Source organism: Lepidochelys kempii, chromosome 6, assembly GCF_965140285.1.
Source record: "Lepidochelys kempii isolate rLepKem1 chromosome 6, rLepKem1.hap1, whole genome shotgun sequence".
NCBI lineage: Eukaryota > Metazoa > Chordata > Testudines > Cheloniidae > Lepidochelys > Lepidochelys kempii.
This window is the reverse complement of record NC_136385.1, coordinates 34,828,416-34,851,526: the sequence shown is the minus strand read 5'-3', so window position 1 is coordinate 34,851,526 and position 23,111 is coordinate 34,828,416. Positions and strand designations below refer to the sequence as shown.

General features: G+C 38.1%; 1 protein-coding gene across 13 annotated transcripts in view; it reads left to right on the top strand.

The window, feature by feature from the left end:
• STK33 (serine/threonine kinase 33) overlaps nt 1-22,860 on the top strand; it is a 99,178-nt gene extending 76,318 nt beyond the window's left edge. For all 13 annotated transcript variants that reach the window (XM_073347496.2, XM_073347495.2, XM_073347491.2 and 10 more), the window contains 6 exons: nt 2,333-2,408; nt 7,224-7,336; nt 7,610-7,695; nt 18,933-19,178; nt 20,716-20,799; nt 22,038-22,860. In XM_073347496.2, the coding sequence (XP_073203597.1) occupies nt 2,333-2,408; nt 7,224-7,336; nt 7,610-7,695; nt 18,933-19,178; nt 20,716-20,799; nt 22,038-22,205 (773 nt within the window). In that variant the 3' untranslated portion in view covers nt 22,206-22,860. The remainder of the gene's footprint in view (nt 1-2,332; nt 2,409-7,223; nt 7,337-7,609; nt 7,696-18,932; nt 19,179-20,715; nt 20,800-22,037) is intronic.
• Nucleotides 22,861-23,111: the final 251 nt, after the last annotated feature.

The window sequence follows — 23,111 nt, the reverse complement described above, 5'->3', positions numbered from 1 at the left end:
AGACTCCAGCGAGAAACTGCTGAATTGGAATTCATTTGCAAATTGGATACTATTAATTTAGGCTTAAATAGAGACTGGGAGTGGCTAAGTCATTATGCAAGGTAGCCTGTTTCCCCTTGTTTTTTCCTACCCCCCTTCCCCCAGACGTTCTGGTTAAACTTCTATTTAAACTTGGAGAGTGGTCAGTTTTTATGAGCTATTGCCAGCAGGAGAGTGAGTTTGTGTGTGTGTGTGTGTCCCGGAAAAAAAAGGGGGGGGTGAGAGAGCCTGGATTTGTGCTGGACATGGCCCACCTTGATTATCATGCACATTGTAGGGAGAGTGGTCACTTTGGATGGGCTATTACCAGCAGGAGAGTGAGTTTGTGTGTGTGGTTTTTGGAGGGGGGTGAGAGAACCTGGATTTGTGCAGGAAATGGCCCACCTTGATTATCATGCACATTGTGAAGAGAGTTGTCACTTTGGATGGGCTATTACCAGCAGGAGAGTGAGTTTGTGTGTGGGGGGGTGGAGGGTGAGAAAACCTGGATTTGTGCTGGAAATGGCCCAACTTGATGATCACTTTAGATAAGCTATTACCAGCAGGACAGTGGGGTGGGAGGAGGTATTGTTTCATGATCTCTGTGTGTATATAATGTCTGCTGCAGTTTCCACGGTATGCATCCGATGAAGTGAGCTGTAGCTCACGAAAGCTTATGCTCAAATAAATCTGTTAGTCTCTAAGGTGCCACAAGTACTCCTTTTCTTTTTGCGAATACAGACTAACACTGCTGTTACTCTGAAACCTGACTGTGGATTGTTTAACAAAGTAAAAACAGATCTCCTTCTGGGAAAGATAATGAAGAATAAAAAATTTAGCCCCACAGGCATGTCAGCCTCCAAAAAAATGCTACTGTATCTCGAAATATTTTTTAAAAGGAGGGTTCTGTGTAGGATGAAATTACTTTGTGATCAGTAGCTAACCTTTATAGCTAATCTAGAAATAGCTGTTCTTCCTAGTCAGCGTATGTAACAAGTACAAGCTAGGCACTTAAAAATGCTTTGGGCCACATCCTCTGGTGATGTCATTTCATTGCCTTTATTGGAGTTACACCAGCGAAGAATCTGGTCCTCTGTATTTTCTTCTTTTGGAGACATGAAACTGTATGAATTCTCCAGCTCTCGCACTTCACAATGGAACCATCTTTTCCCCTTCTTTTAATAGATTAGATTAATGCTAGTATAAAATATTCTTAAAATATAATACGTTAGCTAATATCTTAAGGATGAGATGATAGTTTGATTTGTAGCTTTTGATAAATTTGGCAAATACCAACAATGGGATTACTTCTTTAAACGTTTTGTCTACCAGTTTTGATATTATGACAGTACTTTAAAGTACATTCTGTAGCTTGATATCTTCAAAGCAAGGGGCAAATGCTTTGAAAAGGAGACTTTAAATGACAACAGAATGTTAAATAGTATGTTAAAATGTTATTGAGGTTGAGATAGTTAATCAGACTTTGTTGAGATGGTGGGAGAACACCTACTAAGACAGCCACTGTCAATTTGCTCCAGTGCTGCGTATGTTGGGGTAGTGATCCATGAAGCATTTAGCTTTCTCTTTCTCTCTGGGGCAAAACATGTCATTTTCATTGATTCTGGGAACAAGGACTTCAAGTCTTGCAGTGAGCTCATGACCTTCAGTCCCATAATGTAGTAGATAAACCATCACCAATTTGGCCCCCCAGAGCAGCATTTTTTTTTTAACATACGGCTGTATCAACATAAAAATGATTAGTGAATAGATCAGTGTGTGCATTTTGTAATGTAGTACACATAGAAATAAAGATATAAACCTATTTGAGTGTTCAAAAACATTTTTATTTTCAGGATTGTTAATTTTTAAAAATTCTGTACACTGTACAGAGTATATGTTAGACAATAGGTGTTACCAAAAGCCCTTATGCTGTATGAAGAAAAAGTGCATATTCTTGCATATTACACTTACTTTTCAGAAAGGAAAAATATTTATGTGGTATCATGCTGTACTTTAAATCAGTGTTTTATAAATAATGTTTTAACAATTTACGACTTGAAAAACAATACCACATTTAGTCACACAGTTAATGTCACAATGTCACAATCCTGTTAGAAGCTAAATGATAAAAGTGAGGACACATCAACATGAATTGTTAAGGCCTGTACATTATTCATTTAAACATCTGCTGTTGGTTCTTTTTTTCATGGGGGAATAAATTATACCACATCAGCACATTCTTCATGCTTTGTGTTTAAGCATTGAAAAGTAATTTTTTCTATTATTAATATTATTTTTTCTGCTTGGTTGGTAGCCCCAGAAGTTATCAGTGCCCATGACTATAGCCAACAGTGTGACGTTTGGAGCATAGGCGTCATTATGTACATGCTGTAAGTAGTTTGTAAAATCAATATAAATGTACTGTCCCTTTATAATAAAACTGCTTATGAATTTTCATTAAAATAAAAAGTAAACTTGTGTGCAAAGAGGTTTTAGACTGGAGATCTTTGAGATAATAACCTATATGAAATATATTACAAATGAATGTCCCAAAAAGAGAGCTAAAAGTATGCTCAGATTTTGAAGAATACAGTTTATAGTCCTGAAATAACATCTGATTACAGAACATTGCATTGTCATTCTAAAAAATTAAACTAAGGATTTAGGTGTTGTCTTTTTAACATGCTGGCCTGAGGGAATTGGCTATTGACTTGCAAATTATAGGGTAAATCCTCAAATGGAATGCACAACCCAAGGAAAAAAGCTGCATACCCAGGGAAATGTGCAGGGAAAGGTGCAGGGCTTGTCTAAATGGTGCTGCAGTGCAGACTAGAGGGGTGTGAATTGTAGAATGTTCGAATGTGTCATGCTCTAGCTGCCTTGTGTAGATCCTGCTGGCATGAGCTAAAAGATACCTAATGCATGTTAATGTAATCCTGTCTGAAATGTGACTACATCAATGCGAACTAGATACCTTTTAGTTGGCATCAGCACAGTCTGCATGGGATAGTTAGAGCATGACACATTAGAGCGTTCTACATTTCACACCCTGCTGTTTTGCACTGCAGCACCTTTTCTCCAGTTTATAGTAGCTAGCAGGCAGTTATGGTGTGCAACGGCTGCAGAGTCTCTCTGCACAGGTTGTCTGTCCTCATGTAGCAGTAATGAAGAAATTCCACTTCATTCTGGGCCTTACATGTCTGTCTGAAAAGATGCTGGATTTGACTTTGTGATTTACCTTGATGCTATCAAAGCATGCTGTTGTAGGAGGGACTGTATGCATGTCTTTAATAAAGCTTCTCATAATGTAGCAGCAGTACCATGCCTAGACAGCAGTACATTCATTGTTACCAAATTATGAGATGTTATTTCTCAGAGAGAAATGTGTCAAAATTAGTTATTAGCTGAAAAATCATACAAGCATATCCCAATTATTAAAAACAAGATACAGCAAAAATACTTACAGGAGTGCCTTGCATAATATAGTCTATAAAGAATGAAAAGTGAGACTTACATAAATTAAAGGTGACATTGCTTACAGATGCTCTTTTTGATTTAGTATTTGCATATTCTTAATTTTTCTCTTGGTCTCTTTCTCTTCTTAGCTTCCTTCTCCCTAATTCATGGTTTTAATGTATTCATGGTTTAGAGCCTTGCTTCCTTCTATTTGATCCACTAGTGTGCTTTCTATGCCAAGACTTTTCTACTTCTCTTGCGTGCAATCTGATTCTTTTATGTTCTACCCTTTGTGCGCGTGTGCACACGTGCACGCACGCACACACACACACACAATTCATATTCTCATACCTTCCCCATTTTGGGGATTTTGTTTTCTTTCTCCGTGCAGTGGTTCCTCTGTCTTTGGTTTTTTTTGCTTTGCAACTAACCCACCTTTGTTTTTGTTCTCAGCATAACAAAGGCCTCATCGTAGTTTTATTACCTGTATTCTTATTTTTATTTCTAGTGTGTATTGTGTTATGTGAACTTTTTTATGCTTGTGCATCATCAGTTTTATGGTCCTGTTTTATGGTATTAATGTTGGTATGGCAGTAGTTATAGTTGCACAACTCAGTACAATAGAATATATTTTAAAATGGGCATTAGAAATTGGGTGATTTGATTGGCTAATAAGAATTCTGAGCTGTGTCTGCAATCAGCACAATTCACTGCTCAGAACTTGTAAAATTCGGAACAGTGAATTGTGTTGCTAACAGTCACAGCTCAGAACTTCTGACCTTATTCCTTAATTAGCAATATAAATATTTTTAAATTAGCATTTTATAATCACAGCAATGCTAGAACAATGTAGCATTAATTCACACCTAGTTGTGTTGATAGCACAAGATTGAACATACTGTACGTGAGTTAATAGAATCCATTTCACACTTCTTTTATTGCTTAATTTGAAAATAGTATTAGAGAAAGCGGTAGGATATTCTTCTATTAACTCTGTTTTTGCAAGTGGCGCCTCCCTCGCCCTCTGCATCATGGCATAAGTTTCTGGTCTTCCCTTAATGGGTTTAAAGAAGCTATTACAACCATTACTGCCACTATCACGACTTTGACCCTTCTAGGCTACTACTAATGCCTCCCTTTGACATGCTCCATCCTGACACCCAGTGTATTATTGCCACCAGAGGCTTGATCTCTACTTATCTGGGGGGCATAAGGTGACTCAGACTGTCTCTGCATAATGGGACAATGCCAGCATAATGCATTTTTATATATAATTTAAGCTGAGGTGTACTTTAAACTTTCCATTTTGTTTCTATTTTAATGTGAAGTGATAGAATCATAAACAATAGTAATCAATGAAGACAGTCCATTAACATGTAGAAGTATGTTAGTTTATTGATGAATAAAGGAATCTTGTTGCTCAGTATGCTAAGTGTATGCCTAAATTCTGTTGTGTACTGGGTAGGGGTAAAGAGTTTCTTTCCTGTGTGCAATCAGCACTGCTTTGTAGCAGTTCAGAGAGTGCTAATATAGACAGCTAGCTAACATGTTACCCTATAGGTAAGGCTTTTACCTAAGGAGGCAAATCTAGCCCTCCCTCCCTCATCCATGCCCCGTGGCTAGTGTATACATTGCTTATAGCACTAACCAATAGCTGACGGCAGATATGGGATACACAAATCCTGTCACTGTCCAATATTTACAGCATCATAGATTAAAATGAAGCCACGCTTAAAATTCTTTCTTTTCTTGAAATTGAGTTCCATGTGGATAAGTGCCGGGGAAGGGAGAGGAAAAAACCATGAAGGATAAAAGAGAACAGAGTAGTTTTTGTTAAAAGTGATTTTGAGATTAAAGCTTTACGGGAGGAAAAATGCTAAAATATTAATTTTATGTTTACCTTTAACAAAATTAAAAATTAAAACAAAGTAAAAGAAATCCCAGGATAAAAATTTTATACTTTGATACAAAGTGACAGACATCCTTCACTAGGAGATGCCAACTACATTTTCAGTAGCTATTTCTGTGTTTTGAGAGTAGAGCTAAAAACTTAATTTGTGGCAAATAATTTATTTGATTAATTTAGGCTTTATTTCTGTTTTCAAACAGTCCACGAGCAGAATTTATTCACTATTTGAAATTATTTGCCATGTAAGTCTTTGTCTGTAGATTGTTCACAAGCAACTTGTTATGAATATTTGAAATTTAATTTCTGGTGATTAGTTTTTATTCAAAACATAAGTCGTATATTTCTGCTCTCTGATTTGATCATCATTCAGTAGACTGTAGTTTCCATGGTAAATACTTTGCATTTACAAGTCCAAAATTTACTTTCCATGAATATTATATTGTGATCACTTCGAATTTGGAGTTTCTGTGAACATTCCTTTCGGTAAACTAGAATGTTCACAGAAACCAAACACAAAAGAGTCAAGAACATATGCAAAGGAAGTTCATTTATTTAATATTTGCACAAATGTTTTCTTAATATTTGCCCAGCTTTGTTTTGAATGTGTTCATTTGTTTGTTTCTTTCCACGTTAGTCTGTATATAATTAATATAAAAGATAAAAATGTAGTAATGCTGTATTGTATTATTTCCTTTAAGTGTAAACTGAATTGGCGGACATGAAGTCCAATACCATGTAGTCCAGTCATTTGTTTTAATATTGTACTTACTCTACTATCAAGAAATTTGTTATATAATTTATTTGATACCAAGAAATACCAGGGATGTCTGTGTTCGCAAATAATTTACACACATGTATCTCCTAGATATTTTTCTGACACTTCTGTAGATTTATTTTCTTAATCACTTTTCTGTTGACACATTAGTTTAGATTATACCACATCAGGCAATTTCCACATTATGTAGCTCAATAAAGTGTCGAGATATGACTACATATAGTAAATGTCAAATTTAAAAAGATCAAAGTTACTTAATTTCCTATAGTGCAGTTCTTTCCTGAAAATTGACTTTGGTCAAAGGATATCATGAGTTTCCATCTTTCTCTCTCAATGACTTATGTCAATTTTTTTTCAATTTACAGATTTAAAAAAATGTTCTAATTGCTAGTGCCACAAACTCAACCTGGGCTCTGAGAACTGAACTAGGCTCTTTCTGACTCGTGCATTTTGCGGGCTGAGACTGTGTTTACCTCTGTTTGAACAACCCCATGCAAAATAATTTATTAGGTTTAAAGATCTGAAGGCACCATGATAATCATCTAGTCCAACCACCTGCATAACATAGACCACAGGACAATAATTCCTAAATTGAGCCCAGTGACTTGTGGTTGAACAAGAGCATATCTCTTAGAAAAACATCCAGTCCTGATTTAAAGACTTCAACTGAAAGAGAACCAATCACATGTCTTGGTCAATTATTTCAATAGTTTATTATCATTGTTAAAAATTTGCACCTTATTTCCAGTTTGAATTTTTCTAACTTTAGCTTCCAGCCATTGGATTTTGTTACACCTTTGTCTGCCAGATTAAAAATCTGTGAGATATTAGTCATCTTCTCCCTTTGTGGGTTGTGACTGAGACTGTAATTAAGTTACCTCTTAACCTGCTTTTTGATAAGCCCCTTAATCTCTCCTAGTAAAGTATATTTTTCAGATCCTGAAATATTCTTACAGATCCCTTCTGAACCTTCTCCAGTCATCTGGTCTGTTTTATTTTGTGTACCTGTTATTCCATGAGTGGAAAATGGTAAGAATCTATTAATTGACCTTACTTTTATTGTAGATTATGTGGTGACCCACCCTTTATAGCAAGCTCAGAAGAAAACCTTTTTGAACTAATAAAGAAAGGAGAACTGCACTTTAATAATCCAATCTGGCAAACAGTTAGTGAGGCTGGTAAGTACTCAACTATCTGACAAAACAAACACCAAGAATACAACAATGAACTCAGCAAACAATTACAGTATTTTGAACCTCCTTAAGTAATTTTCTCATAAAAGTAAAATTGAGTCTAAGAAAAAAATTCACTTAAATGATTTCATGAACTAACTTCATCTCATTATAAGTAAAATATTCTCTGCTGAATTAAAGCATTCACAGACATTTGGGAGATGTGTTGGGTTTGTTATAATTAACAGAAATTAGATTTATCAAAGTGTCTTTTTATAGCTAAACATGTACTGCAGCTACTTCTGAGAGTAGATCCTGCCCACCGAATCACAGCTAATGAATTGCTTGATAACCTGTGGATAACAGTAAGTTTTGAGTTTTTTCTTTAAAAAATTCTTCCCATCTTATGTTTTCTAACTGAATTTTGACCTTCCAGCCATGGATGCTGTATCACCTCTGTCCTTTCCAATAAATAAACAGACATAGCCTCCTATTTGGGCCCCATCCAGTTCCCACTGAAGTCAATAGGAGTATATCCACTGACTCCAGTGGGCTTTGGATAAGGCCCTTAATCTCTTACCAGGGCCTGAGACTGCGTTTCTTGCCCAGGCAAATTTATGTTGACTTCAAAGGGTGTTTCATCTCCATAAGGAAGTACAGAATCGGGTCCTAGCTGATTAAATCTCACAACATTCCTGTAAAGTTGGTCAATATAATTATACTTATTTTTTTAGAGGGGCAAATTGAGCCACAGAGAAATAGTGACTTTTCCTAGACAAGTGAGTTATAGAGCCAGGAAGAAAATCTAGGAGTTCCAAACCCATTCTCTAAGTTCTATAATCACTGCACTATGGTATAGAACATCTAAACGATGAGACTATTAAACACTCAGATGGTTATCAAAACACATGCACCCCATTATGCAGCTAATTGGAAGGTCAGGCAGAGGGGATGGAGATGGGGAGATAGCAACAAAATAGTAGTGGTAGCCATCCTTAATTGCTCTTGCAGCTGGGCTCAATGCTAAGAGGACACAGAGGCACCTGAGGCTCATCAAGAATCATTGGCTCTGTAGGGGAGCTAGAACACCTCTATACGTCACTCAGAATGAGCTACCAGTTTCTCATCACTCCTTCAGCCCCAACAGAGCCACTCCAGCAGCAATAACATGGCCCTGCTCCAGCTGAGCAGGGAGATCTCAGAGGAGACAATCAACTACTGTCATGTGAATTCTTGAGGCAGGGCCACAGCTGACCCTGGCACTCTCTCAGTGGCTTGTGAAGTGTGATGACACCTATATTAATTCTGCCTTGACGTACCAAGAGAACCTCCCTGTTCTGTGCATCAGTAAACTGTGGACCTGGAAATCGGCTGTAATTTTTGGTTTGTGGCTTACCAAACTGTACATTGGTGGAGTTCTAGTGTAAATCATGTATAAGAGCTACAAAATTTAAACAGAACATTCCCCTAATTCATAATAAACCTTTCCTTCTTTTCATACTATACATTTCTCAAACACTAGACTTAATTTACTGTGTTATTTTTCATTTAAAAAGTAAGTAGGAGAATAGTTTTTCTCAGATCTAGCTATGCATTTTTCACTGAGCCCCATGTAAATTATTTTTATAATTACTGGTAGTAATTATGTGTCCAACACCTGCAAATTTTAGTTTCAGCACAGGACAATAACCCAGATTCTCTGTCAAGTTTGGATTTTTATAGATAATGGGATGGATTTTTAGCCCAAGATCATATTGGCTTCTGCTATCACAGACCCTGAGAGCAACCCCCCCAGCTGCAGGAAGTCCATTGGTGAGGGGAGTGTAGTTACAGAAGGCATCTACAACCACTCCTCTGTCAAGAACGAGTGTACTGAAAAGTGGGAACCAGGGGATGTGCTGATTTAACAGAACCCCAGGTACAAGGTTCCAAGCATAATGTAAAGCTGTTCCTTCATGACAAAACTCTCCGGAGCCAGTAGTACTGCAGACAGCAATCTCTCTCCTACCACCACTCTTATAAATTAAGTGTGGGAACGCATAACTGACCTCTAAGAAAATACCCATTTTAACTGACTCTGTTTAAAAAATGGGTGCACTTATCATGGCGGTTTCCTTAAATGTAGATGGGACTTCTGTTGAATATATGCATATCTCTGTTCAGACCTGAGTCCTGCAACTGTTTTTTATTAGTAAACTGTTTTATTTAATTTGCCCCCAAACATTTGTTTTCTTGTATACGAGGCACTGATATTGTGGCATTCGAAGAGGAGTAGTTAAATGTTTTTCAGTTTCCAATAAGAAACTCGCTAGATTTGCTAAGGAGTGTAGAGTGAGGAAGTGAGGACTTTCAGTGATAAGTGATACTACTTATGTGTTGTCTTCAGTGTTCCTTAAGATATCTGAGGGATCTGTAGCTCCTGTTTAACTTCAGTGGGAGTTGTAGGTGCCCAGTACTGAAAATCAGGCCACTAGTTTCTACTTCATGCTTGTGCTTTGATAGCATTTTTGAAGTGTCCAGATGGGTAACATGAAAGTGCAATATCATGTAGAGATTTGTAGTGCATAAAAAAATAAAAAATTAACCCCTCGGTGCCAAGTGACACATGAGTTCCTGCATAAGAGTTAATGCATTTGGCATTACAATTTCCCATCAGGAAATCTCAACCACCTGTACCCAAAAGTTATACAGTCACAAGTCATCCTGCATAACAAAAAGTGACATGTCAAAGATAAATGTGGCAAAATAATAAACAAAATTAATTGTAGAATTACATTGCAGTTACAGTTAAATCAACAAACCTCAAGACCAATTTTAGTTAGTAATTACCACAGAGGTTTATCTGTTGTCTGTTTCAGACGCTATGTAGTTTGGCTGTGGGCTGTGCAAAGGATTGCTGATTAATTCTTTACAAATACTTATTAATACAATTTTATTTCTGGTTTTGATTATTTTTGATATACACCATTTTGCTGCTTTTCCCAACCCTTTTCACTTTCCCCTTTCATCATCTGAAAAAATAGGCAAAAAAGAGTCCAGAAAAGAGGAATCTTGTTAAGGTCATGTGAAGGCGAATAATTGTACGGCTTGTGTTTAAAGGATCTGCTGGTACATTATATTTTGAACATCATCCATATAATTCTCTTCAGGAATTTTTAGAACCAATATAGTTTATTATTTTGTGCATAGTTTAGTGCAATCCTATAATTTCCTATCAACTGTTCAACCTTGATATTTGCACACAACCTATATTCCATTTCCTTTCTATCTAGCACTGTATATTTTAAGCTAGAAGGTACTACATCTCTTTTTTGCTTCACTGCCCACTGTGAGAATGTCTGAGGTGTTTTCTCAGCACTGAGACTGGCAGAGGGTGCTGTTTCCTTTCAGACAAGGGGTTTGGATTTCCCCCTGCTATTCATGTTTTTTTTTTTTCCTTGGTTCAGTCTGTGAGCACTGTTGAAGGTGAATTCTTCCACAGGGTGGATGTTTTATCATTTTCTGGTGTGGTGATACAATTTCTCTTTGGTGAAGTTACCAGTACATGATCTTGCTTGACGTGGAACCTGGAGGCACAGCATCTTTCTAAGTATAAACTTCCACATGCAGAATGAGATTTTTCATTTCTTTTGGCTACAAACTTCTCAAAATCAACCTTCAGTAAAACAAACCTCTACTATTTAATTTATGGTCCCAATTCAGCAGAACATTTAAGCACATGCTTAAACCCATTCCTATTCTGCAGATTACATAAAGGTGTGCTTCACTCCCATTTAAGTCCAGGGCATTTAAAAATGTTCCTAAAGGTATACAATGCCTTAAAGCCCAGATTTTTTAATGTATTTAGGCATTGCCTCAGAAAGGTCGTAACTGATTCACTCATACAACATTCCTATAAAGTAGATCAGTATTATTTATATCTATTATATAGATGGGCAAATTGAGCCACAGAGAAATTGTGGCTTTCCCAAGGCAATTAATGCATTTAACTGCCTTAGGAGCCTAACTCTGATCTTCAAAAGTGATTTAGGAGCCTAAATCATATTGACATTCAACAAGACTTAGTCTCCAAAATCAGCTAGTTTTTGGAACACTGAGCAGAAAAATACTAAAAGAGTTTTTTAAATAGTTTAGGTACAAAAATAATCCTGGCAATGGTATTGGTCCATGGAAATGGTAGATTTATAAATAATAATACAGAAAATGCAGAGTTGTTCAGTAAATATTCCTGTTCTTTATTTTGGGAAAAACAGATGATATAGTCTCATCATATGGTGATAACACTTTTTCCATTCATAGAATCATAGAATATCAGGGTTGGAAGGGACCTTAACAGGTCATCTAGTCCAACCCCCTGCTCAAAGCAGGACCAATCCCCAACTAAATCATTCCAGCCAGGGCTTTGTCAAGCCTGACCTTAAAAACCTCTAAGGAAGGAGATTCCACCACCTCCCTAGGTAATCCATTCCCGTGCTTCACCACCCTCCTAGTGAAAAAGTTTTTCCTAATATCCAACCTAAACCTCCCGCACTGCAATTTGAGACCATTACTCCTTGTTCTGTCATCTGCCACCACTGAGAACAGTCTAGATCTATCCTCTTTGGAACCCCCTTGCAGGTAGTTGAAAGCAGCTATCAAATCCCCCCCTCATTCTTCTCTTCTGCAGACTAAATAATCCCACTTCCCTTAGCTTCTCCTCATAAATCACGTGCTCCAGCCCCCTAATAATTTTTGTTGCCCTTTGCTGGACTCTTTCCAATTTTTCCACATCCTTGTAGTGTGGGGCCCAAAACTGGACACAGTACTCCAGATGAGGCCTCACCAATGCCGAATAGAGGGGAATGATCACGTCCCTCGATCTGCTGGCAAGGCCCCTATTTATACAGCCTAAAATGCCGTTCGCCTTCTTGGCAAAAGGGCACGCTGTTGACTCATATACAGCTTCTCGTCCATTGTAACCCCTGCAGAACTGCTGCCTAGCTGCTTAGTCCCTAGTCTGTAGCAGTGCATGGGATTCTTCCGTCCTAAGTGCAGGACTCTGCACTTGTCCTTGTTGAACCTCATCAGATTTCTTTTGGCCCAATCCTCTAATTTGTCTTGGTCCCTCTGTATCTTATCCCAACCTTCCAGCATATCTACCACTCCTCCCAGTTTAGTGTCACCTGCTCCATGATTTTTCCAGGGACTGAGGTGAGGCTGACTGGGCTGTAGTTTCCCGGATCCTCCTCCTTTCCTTTTTTAAAGATGGGCAATACATTGGCCTTTTTCCAGTCATCTGGGATCCCCGATCCACATCCCTGATCGCCATGAGTTTTCAAAGATAATGGCCAATGGCTCTGCAATCACATCAACCAACTCCTTTAGCACCCTCGGATGCAGCACATCCGGCCCCATGGACTTGTTCTTGTCCAGCTTTTCTTAATAGTCCTGAACCACTTCTTTCTCCACAGAGGGCTGGTCACCTCCTCCCCATACTGTGCTGCCCAGAGCAGTAGTCTGGGAGCTGACCTTGTTTGTGAAGACAGAGGCAAAAAAAGCATTGAGTACATTAGCTTTTTCCACATCCTCTGTCACTAGATTGCCTCCCTCATTCAGTAAGGGGCCCACACATTCCTTGACTTTCTTCTTGTTGCTAACATACCTGAAGAAACCCTTCCTTTTACTCTTAACATCCCTTGCTAGCTGCAACTCCAAGTGTGATTTGGCATTCCTGATTTCACTCCTGCATGCCTGAGCAATATTTTTATACTCCTCCCTGGTCATTTGTCCGATTTTCTACTTCTTGTAAGCTTCTTTTTTGTGTTTAAGATTGGCAAGGATTTCACTGTTAAGCCAAGCTGGTCACCTGCCATATTTACTGTTCTTTCTACACATTGGGATGGTTTGTTCCGGCAACCTCAATAAGGATTCTTTAAAATACAGCCAAATCTCCTGGACTTCTTTCCCCTTCATGTTATTCTCCCAGGGGATCCTGCCCATCAGTTCCCTGAGGGAGTCAAAGTCTGCTTTTCTGAAGTCCAGGGTCCGTATTCTGCTGTTCTCCTTTCCTCCTTGTGTCCGGATCCTGAACTCAACCATCTTATGGTCACTGCCTCCCAGGTTCTCATCCACTTTTGCTTCCCCTACTGATTCTTCCCAGTTTTGAGCAGCAGGTCAAGAAGAGCTCTGCCCCTAGTTGGTTCCTCCAGCACTTGCACCAGGAAGTTGTCCCCTACACTTTCCAAAAACATCCTGGATTGTCTGTGCATCCACTAGTATCTCTGGAGAATGTTAAATAGAAGCTACTAAAGCCAGATCTTTTTAAATCAGCAGGTCCAGACTCTTGCATTCAAGAGTTTTAAAAGAGCTAGCTGAGGAGCTCACAAGATCATTAATGTTGATTTTCTATAAATCTTGGAGTACTGGAGAAGTTCCAGAAGACACTAAAAAAGCTAATGGTGTGCCAATTTTTAAAAAGGGTAAATAGGATGACCAGGGTAATTATAGGCCTGTCAGCCTGGGATTGATCCCAGGCAAAATAATGGAGTGATTTATATGGGACTCAATTACTAAAGAATTAAAGAAAGGTAATGTAATTAATATAAAAAGAAAAGAAGTACTTGTGGCACCTTAGAGACTAACCAATTTATTTGAGCATAAGCTTTCGTGAGCTACAGCTCACTTCATCGGATGCATACTGTGGAAAGTGTAGAAGATCTTTTCATACACACAAAGCATGAAAAAATACCTCCCCCCCCCACTCTCCTGCTGGTAATAGCTTATCTAAAGTGATCACTCTCCTTACAATGTGTATGATAATCAAGTTGGGCCATTTCCAGCACAAATCCAGGTTTTCTCACCCACCCCCCCCACAAACCCACTCTTCTGCTGGTAATAGCTTATCTAAAGTGACCACTCTCCTTACAATGTGCATGATAATCAAGGTGGGCCATTTCCAGCACAAATCCAGGGTTTAACAAGAACGTCTGGGGGGGGGGGTAGGAAAAAAAAGGGGAAATAGGTTACCTTGCATAATGACTTAGCCATTCCCAGTCTCTATTCAAGCCTAAGTTAATTGTATCCAATTTGCAAATGAATTCCAATTCAACAGTTTCTTGCTGGAGTCTGAATTTGAAGTTTTTTTGTTGTAATATTGCAACTTTCATGTCTTTAAATCGCGTGACCAGAGAGATTGAAGTGTTCTCCAACTGGTTTATGAATGTTATAATTCTTGATATCTGATTTGTGTCCATTTATTCTTTTACGTAGAGACTGTTCAGTTTGACCAATGTACATGGCAGAGGGGCATTGCTGGCACATGATGGCATATATCACATTCAGTCAGGCAGAGAAAGATATAACATGAACCAATGGCTGGTAGTTGAAGCTGAACAAATTCAGACTTAACAGTGAGAGTAATTAACCAATGGGACAGTTTACCAAGGGTCCATCACTGGCAATTTTTAAATCAAGATTGAATGTTATTCCCAAGGAATTATTTTGAGGCTATTTTATGGCCTGTATTATATAGGAGATCAGACTGGAGGCTTACAGTGGTCCCTTCTGGCCTTGGAATGCATGAATATATACCTTTAAAATTCCAGGCTAAGTGCTTAGCTAAATAGGGAAGGACTGTTGAATCAGAGCCTTACAGAGAAGTCACTCCCTTCATTAAATAACCAACAGGAAAAACATTAGTGTTTTATTGTCCTTAATCCTGTCTTCCTCCACACATGTCACAGCTGCAAACCACCCTGAACACATTCGGAACCTGTGTGCTTCTGCACAGGAAACAGGATGTGGAGGCACCACAGGAGGCAAAGCACAACTCTCCGTGGATTCTGTTCTGATGAAACGTGGACATGGCAGAGAGATGACCTAGAGCCACTGGAAAAATCCCCAGTGGGATGGGGATGGTAAATAGCTGAGGTTGGAAAGATGTAAAATGTATAACCCAAGTGGAAAGGCCACCTCTGAAGACACAGACAAAAAGGCTTCCATAGCCAAGAAAGAAAGAACAATGTCTGCAATTAGAGCAGATATTAAAGTCCTAACAGAGTTTAAGATGTTGAAAACAGACAACCATATCAAATTAACAGCAGTTCAGAAGGAGGTGACAAAATGCTGAGTTTTAAAAAAAACCCTCTCTCTATATATCAAATGGATGCTAGACAGAGGGACAGAGACAATAACGAATTCATAATTAAAGAGAACTTAAAGAGAACACGACAAAAAGTGAATGTGGGAAAACTTAACTATAAAAACAGCTTAGCTAATGGGACAGATTACCAAAGGAGTTGGTGGAATTGCCATTATTACTGATACTTACTACTACACTTGATCCGTCTCTATCAGGGATAATGATAATGACATTTTCAGTTCTGGAAGAATGCAAAGGAGTGATGTGACAGGGTAAAACATCCAGGAAAGGGATAAGGACTACCTGTCCATCACATAGCCCAACCAGGTATTTAAGGACAAGATATGTCCTTTTTCTGGGGCCTGAGAGACACAAGGGGAAAGTCTCTGGAGACTACATCCTTTGTTGGTCAGGGAAATTGCTTTGTTTTAGCGTTACGAGTTTTGTGTTTGAACAATAAATTGTGCCCAGAGGCAGACGCCTGCAATAGACTCAGGCATGGCACTAGTTCTTTCCTGGGATGGTGAGATAGCTCATCAGCTTACACAGAGACTAAATGACCCATCTGACAATCATTTTAACCCTAAAAAGAAAAGGAGTACTTGTGGCACCACCCTGTGACTTCTGTGATTCTGTAGAGCATGTATTTGAAAATAATGATGAGGGTCAAAGCATTTAAAACAGAGATGGGAGTTGGTCTCTCACAGACATCTTTTATGCTACAACTGAGTTCAGAACTTGGTTTCCACATTTTTCCACTAGACGCAAAATAGTATATTTTATTAATAACACATTTCAAGAAGAGAAGCAGTTGTACAATAATTTTTCCAGTTACTTTCGCTTCTGCTTTTATGAACTACGTTTGCTAGTTGATTTTATTGCTGTCCTTGCAAGTTTATCCCATGTTATTTATTTTATGTGTATATTGCATTTGCTGTGGGTGAGAAGCTCCTGTCTCTTTATATTAACATATCTCTTATATATTGACAGATGTAGTCAGAGTTCTCTTAGCTAATCATTGTCTCTCACTTCACTCTGAATGGAAAATCATAAAAATGAGTGTTTTTGTCACATTAAGTATGTGCGAGGCAACACGCTTGCTCCCCCATGCCTAGTTACATAGTTATTCTGTTCTTTATTTTTAAAAAAAAATGTTCCACAGCTTCTTAACCCTAAAATTCCTCCGGGTGCACCACATTTATCAGTCTATTTAAAGTTTTTATCTGCCTCTGCCAGCTTTCCTCGTGTTGTCAGTAGCATATTTGGACATGTTTAGACATCTTTTTCTTCAACTTACTACATCTCCACCCTGATTTGAAGACTCCACTGTTATTTCTATAATGTGACTCAAGACTGGCTCTTTCTCAACAGCTGACAGGATTTTGCCTGTGCTTGAGTGCTACCCTGGCAATATACAGTTTGTTTCCTTATAAAGACTCAGTCATGACTTCCCCCATATTTTCATCCAAAGAAGTGCTGCCCTGTGTTAACTCCTAATGACTTGAAGTCTTATAGGAATGGAGGGAACTCAGCACTTGCAGCAGATACATGGCACTTTTTATCATCAGAGGGTCAAAGCCTACATTTTGAATTATTGAGTTCCCTGCTGCCATTGCCTTTTCTTGTGCCCAGTTCTCTGGCCCTTATTGTGTGCAGAAGTGTATTTTTCAATGTTTTAATTGTTTTTGGGGGAGTTTTTATTCTTTTTAAATCTCAGATTCACAGAATCAATTACCAGTAAAACTGAAAAGCATTTAGTGAAATTGTTAGTCCTGGTTATATCCGTGACTCATTCTTTTTACTGTAACCCAGATTTTATCTCCCACTGTGGTTTCTGATCAACATATCCCAGACCTCTCTGCTTCCTCTTGAAAATTCTCACTGATGAACCTTTAATTTTCCTGAGTTTTCTGTAGTGGGGCAAGTTGGCTTTTAAGATCAGCAGTCTACTGGTGCTCACTAAGCTTTGAAACTGTGTGTCTTTCTAGATATGTGCTGGGTGTCTTTATGGAGGAAATACCGCATCTTACATTATTCACAAATAACTGGACATCTCTTCATTTTGTGTCTTGAATCTTACTGAAACATACACTCTTAAAACCCAAACAGAAAAAGCTGAAAAAGGAAGACAAAAGAAAATGAAACAATGTAAAGACAGCCAATTAGTAATCCACCACTCTACCCACAATTAGCAGCAGATGCTAGCCAATTAAACTCAACAGGTGTTCAAATGAGCCAACGCAGACAATTAACTTAAATGATTCCACTTTCTTAAAAATTGTCAGAATACAAACTCCCACTTCTCTTTATGTGCTAAATAATTATGTGGAGCTCTTTAAGGCCTAGATTTTTTTTTTAGAGGCCTAAACTCAGCCTGATTTTATGGGTACAATTCAATGTACTTATATATTTAACTGCCTGATTGTGCCTGCAAATGAGGTAGTTAGTTTAGTGTCTGTGCCATCCATTTTGCCCACATTTAATTGCAGATTTAAGTAAATGAATCCATTCCTAGTTTACTCGGCACATGTGCCCTATTTCACATAAAAGAAATTCATTCCAGGCACTAACACTCAAGTATAAAAAGACAAAGTCTGAGTCAGAACTCTTAATTGACATATTGTGTCTAGCAATTAGATCGAGGACTTAGAGTAAGGATTCATGTATTCTACTTCTTACTTTGCCGTTGATTCACTATATGACTTTGGACAAATCACATGCTCTGTGTTTCAGTTTACCTATCTCTTCAGAGGAGATAATTAAACTACACAACAACTCTGTATTTCCAATTAATGCTAGTAAAACTCTCTGAGATTCTCGATGATAGATGGTATATGAACAGAGTATTATTTAGTATTAGAACTCCTTTCAAAAACTCAACAGAAAAACAAATTTTACTCTTCAAAGCAAACCTATCTTGCACACATTGTACATTTGAACTTCTCTCCAAACTTTCAGAATCACAACACAGAGAGAGGGAATGTATGAATGAATGGTATAGGCTTTACAAAATTGCACAAGCAAGGTGAAGTGACGGTAAATAGAATAATTATTTAGGTTCCTATAGTCTCCTCTGCCTCCCTGAGCAGAGGGAACAAGAGCCTGATGGATCTAAAAAAGGGCAGCGCTGCTTCCACAGCACTGTTTCCTCCGACCCCCTAGAAGTTCTCCCACTCTTTATGGAGGTTCCATAGGATTTCAGACTGTACTGTTTGTTTCTGGTCCAAATATTTTGCTTGCATTGGGGTGGGGGAGGTTCAAACCATGCCCCTCTCTTGAGAAATCAGTGCCATAGTAGTTTTAAATAGGATACGTTCTGGCATTTATTTACTGTATTTGGGATCTCAGGTAGAAAGCAATACAAAAACACATGTGTTTTTAGATATGGAGCTTACAGCAAATAGGCAAATTACTTTGGTGTTAAATTTTCTAATATTCTAATATCCAATAAGTGAAAAAAAACCCTCAATTGTTACCATGTAGGGTGAAACACATATTGTCCAGAGACCATTTAATGTCCTAGAGCTGATGAAGGAATGGAATAACAACCTGGACATTGGTGAAGTTTGCAATGTCGAAGAAGAACTGAATAATCCATCTACTGCATTGAGTCAGGATAACATGATTGAAGAGCAGGAAAGTCCTGTTAGCAGCAATGGCAACTCAGAGGTTGGTGCAGAAACTGAAACCGAGAGTGGGAATAGCAAACCCTGGACACCCACAAAACAGGTATGTATGCAATACTCTGAACAAATAAAGCACTATATAAGTGCTAAATATTATTAGGGGTCAATAAATTGGTAAGGTAAGGAATGGTGAACATGACCTAGTGCCATAGAGGATCGCTGGAACCTAATGAAAGATTTATACATAGGGTACAGAATCTGAATAAATACAAGGATACAGGATGAGCTGTCAACTGTACAATTACCCTGTGAAGAGAAACAAAACCAGACTGACTCAGAGTACTAATTCTTTAAGAATCTATTGCTCCTGTTTACTCCTTAAGCTGGTGTGTGTGCAGAAACTTAACAGAAAAGGAATAGGATATTAAGGAACTGATATTTAGGGCAGATGAGGAAGAATCTCTGATGGATACACCATTCTTTCCTTCCACATTCCTTCTGCATTCTGTAAGTAGGAGTCATGAGAAACCATCCTGGGGGAAGTGAAGGAAAAGGTAAACAATAGTTCACAAGCAACACATGTATAAGCCACTAGTGACATAGTGAATACCAAGGTATAATGCATATAATAAGCATTGCTATGATTTCTCAGATGACTTGTTGCTTAAAATATTGAATTTTCATAGAAAGCAGCTGAATCCCTGGCCTGAAGAGACTAAAAGCCATAATGCAAATGCTGGTGGTTCTGCACTAGATATGACTTCTCTGTCTCTTAGATTTATTGATCAAAATGCAGACTGTTCCTGTGCAGCACCTTGAAGTCTTCACTGTTATACAGGATGGTGCCTGCTCTGGAAAAGGTTCCACTTAGCAGAGAATCAGCCTTGGATATGGAGCTGCAATTCTGTGACTATATCAGAGCAGAATATTCTTGTTTGAATTAGAAGCTCCTCCACCCCCCTATATAACTGGACTTTGCATAGGTAGTTCCATAGGGATATGGGGAAGAAATTCTCTCCTCACTCAAACTGCAGAGCTGCTCCTCAGCTGCAACTGTAGCCTTGATGCTGTGGTAGCCCCTGCTGCAGTGGGGGAAGAGGGGTGGTGGCAATGCCTTGTGCATTTGAGAAGTATACGCTCCTCAAAGTCACCATGTTCCTGCACACCAACTGCCGAGAGACACATACACAAGCTATGCAGAGCTGGGCTCCCCAAATGCTAACCCCCTCTTGTCCATACAGTGGAACTATTCCCAAGACCATTTGATCTGGGGTCTCCATTGGAGGAAGGAGCTGGATTTTGCCATTAGGGAAAGGTGTGCTTAACACACACAGAAGAACTGAGCTGTGTACGAAGTTCACTGATGGTAGACTTGCAAGTAAAAAAATATATATAAAGAGCCTCATAAATGGGTCTAACTTTTGTCAGTTAAATATTTAATCGATCCATCTGCCTCTCAAGAGCTATGTTTGAGGCTATCCAGTATGTCTACACTACGATTAAGCAGTGTGTGGCACCAGTCTCAGAGCCCAGGCTCCAGCCCAGGTCTTTTATCACAGTGTAGACATATTGTAGGCCCTTTTCTAGCCGCCTAAGTATATTTGGTTTATTACTCCAACCACTTGATTCTTCTTTCACAGGTCAACAAGAAAAAAAATAACACAAGTGCTTTACCAAATGGGACACTTAAAAAGAAGAGTGTAACCTCCAAGCCATCCATGGCTGTAAGTGTTCTCTCAGAAACACTTTTTCCAATTATCTTCAGTTTTACTTAGTTTTATGTTTTCTTTGCTGACATTTTATTTTAAGACACTTTTAGAATAAGAGAAAAAATAGTGTTTAACTGGAGACAGGCGAGTTCTTATTCACTTTTTAAAATACTGTTTTGCAATAAGATTTACAATTGATTTCTGTTATGAAACAAAAGTGCTTGAAGATGTAGCATCTCCCATGGAAAGTGGTAGATGCCTCGCATCTTGGAAAATCAGGCCACTTGTTGTAGGTTCCTCGGTATGGATTGCTAAAGAAGCACGCAATTTTTAAAATTTTTGTGGTAAATCCTATGTTATCTGTGTTAAAATTTCTTTGACTTAAAAGGATACAGCACAAGTGAGTGAAGGATGAGATTTGTGCAGAAGAAAAAAATAGAATTTATAAAGATAAACATTAAGGGCTAGTTCCTCAGCTGGTGTAAATTGACATCATTCCATTTAAGTCATCAGCTGATTCATACTAGCTGAGACTCTGGCCCAAGGAGTACTCTTACAATAGTTAACTGCACTTTGTCAGGAAAAAATGAAATGATTGACATTTATGGGATGGCTGTTAACTGCTTTATCAGTTTAGCAGTTTTTTTTTAAAAAATCGGTCCTAGCAAGATGAGAAACCTGGAAATTAGAGAATAAGACTTGGTGAACTAAAGAATATTGGTACGGTCCTGCATTGGCCAAGTGTTAATCAAGATGCAGAACAGAAAAAATAGTCCTAATTACACATTTATAAAGAATAAAGATAAGAGCTTGAAAATGTATTTGGATTGTTATGATAATTGAATAACAATAATAGTGATTATTATATTCCTTAAAATCATAAATCTTGGTACAGAAGTCTGGCTAGTGAAGACTAATATCAGATAATTATAGTTGGATGTAAGTAGTCCTAAACAGGTATTAAGAATGTAGTCTTGTCCCCAAAGCATGGGATTTTAGATTAGTGGAATGTAAGCTGTGTAAGTATACCGCAGAAGAAGATAAAGAGCTGCATTTTTCATAAATCAGCTTCTCTTGCACTTTATAATGTCCTTTACTGTCTTTAAATACTTTTTTATTTTACATTGCTGTAGGATAATACTGGCATGGTACCACTACATAACTCATCTGCTTTTTGTACTGTGATGTCTAACATTATTTTGGTCCCTCATATTTAAAAACACACATATATTAAACTTCTTTTTTAATTATAGTTCCCAGCAGGTAGGTCAGTATCTCCAGTGTCAAATTCAAGGCGAAATCAGGAGAGTCAAGAGAGGAAGGGGGAAACAGAAAAGTCCTCTGTGTCTTCAAGCCAGGGATCGGGAAATAAAAACATACAAAAACCCACTACCACACTTAAAACCAAAAAGAAATCATAGGAGTTCCATCAACTTTGAACAACATAGAAATGGGGCAACTTACTTGTGCCAAAATGAGAACACTGCATAAAAACGGACAAGTACATCCTGAACTGTTAACCTTTTTGCTTTCCTGAGCCCTGTAATAGGCAGAAAGCTCTGGCTTTCCTTTAACACTGAAGAAGATTCCAAAGCAGTGTGAACTCCTAACCTGTAAGAGGACATCCACTGATAGTATTGTTGTCACACAGAAGATTATCAAATTGTCTAAATATGTATGTAACTTATTTGTTCTACGCTAGCAGGCGCTGTGCATGTGAGTAGCTCACTACTATGAATCCACTTGCTATGTTTTACTTAGATTCATTAGTTTTGTCACAAACATTTATGGGGGAAAAAATGAGAGGCCAGAATCTGTAATGGTGGGGTTCCTAATAACAGCATGCCCTTCGCACTATAAGAATTTTCTAGGAAATTGCTTATAAAGTTGCTCTAGGCATTATAGCACAAATAGTTGGGTCAATGAAATTTGTTACTGCTATTTTAGGTCACTGTAGATTGCTTACAAAACTTATTTTAAACTTGATAAATGGGAGATGTATTTTTGAAGCATGATCAAATTGTTGTGGTTCTTGCTGATAAACTTCTGATGTATTGATGAAATACTTAAATAAAAGCAGATGTTAGAATAATGGCCTTTACATGGTAATTTATCTTCCTGTTCAAAAGGACAGTGAAGTGTGCTGTTAAGCTACTTGTTGTGCATTTGTGTAAAATGAGAATGTATTCTATTGTTCAAAACTCAGGGCCTCTCTCTGAAGGTAAGTCTTACCTGTAAACCTTCACATTGTTCCACTGGGGGAGCAAATTCTTGGTTAGTTAAAACTTTATATTACAAATTATTCAATCACTTATGCTCAGGACATT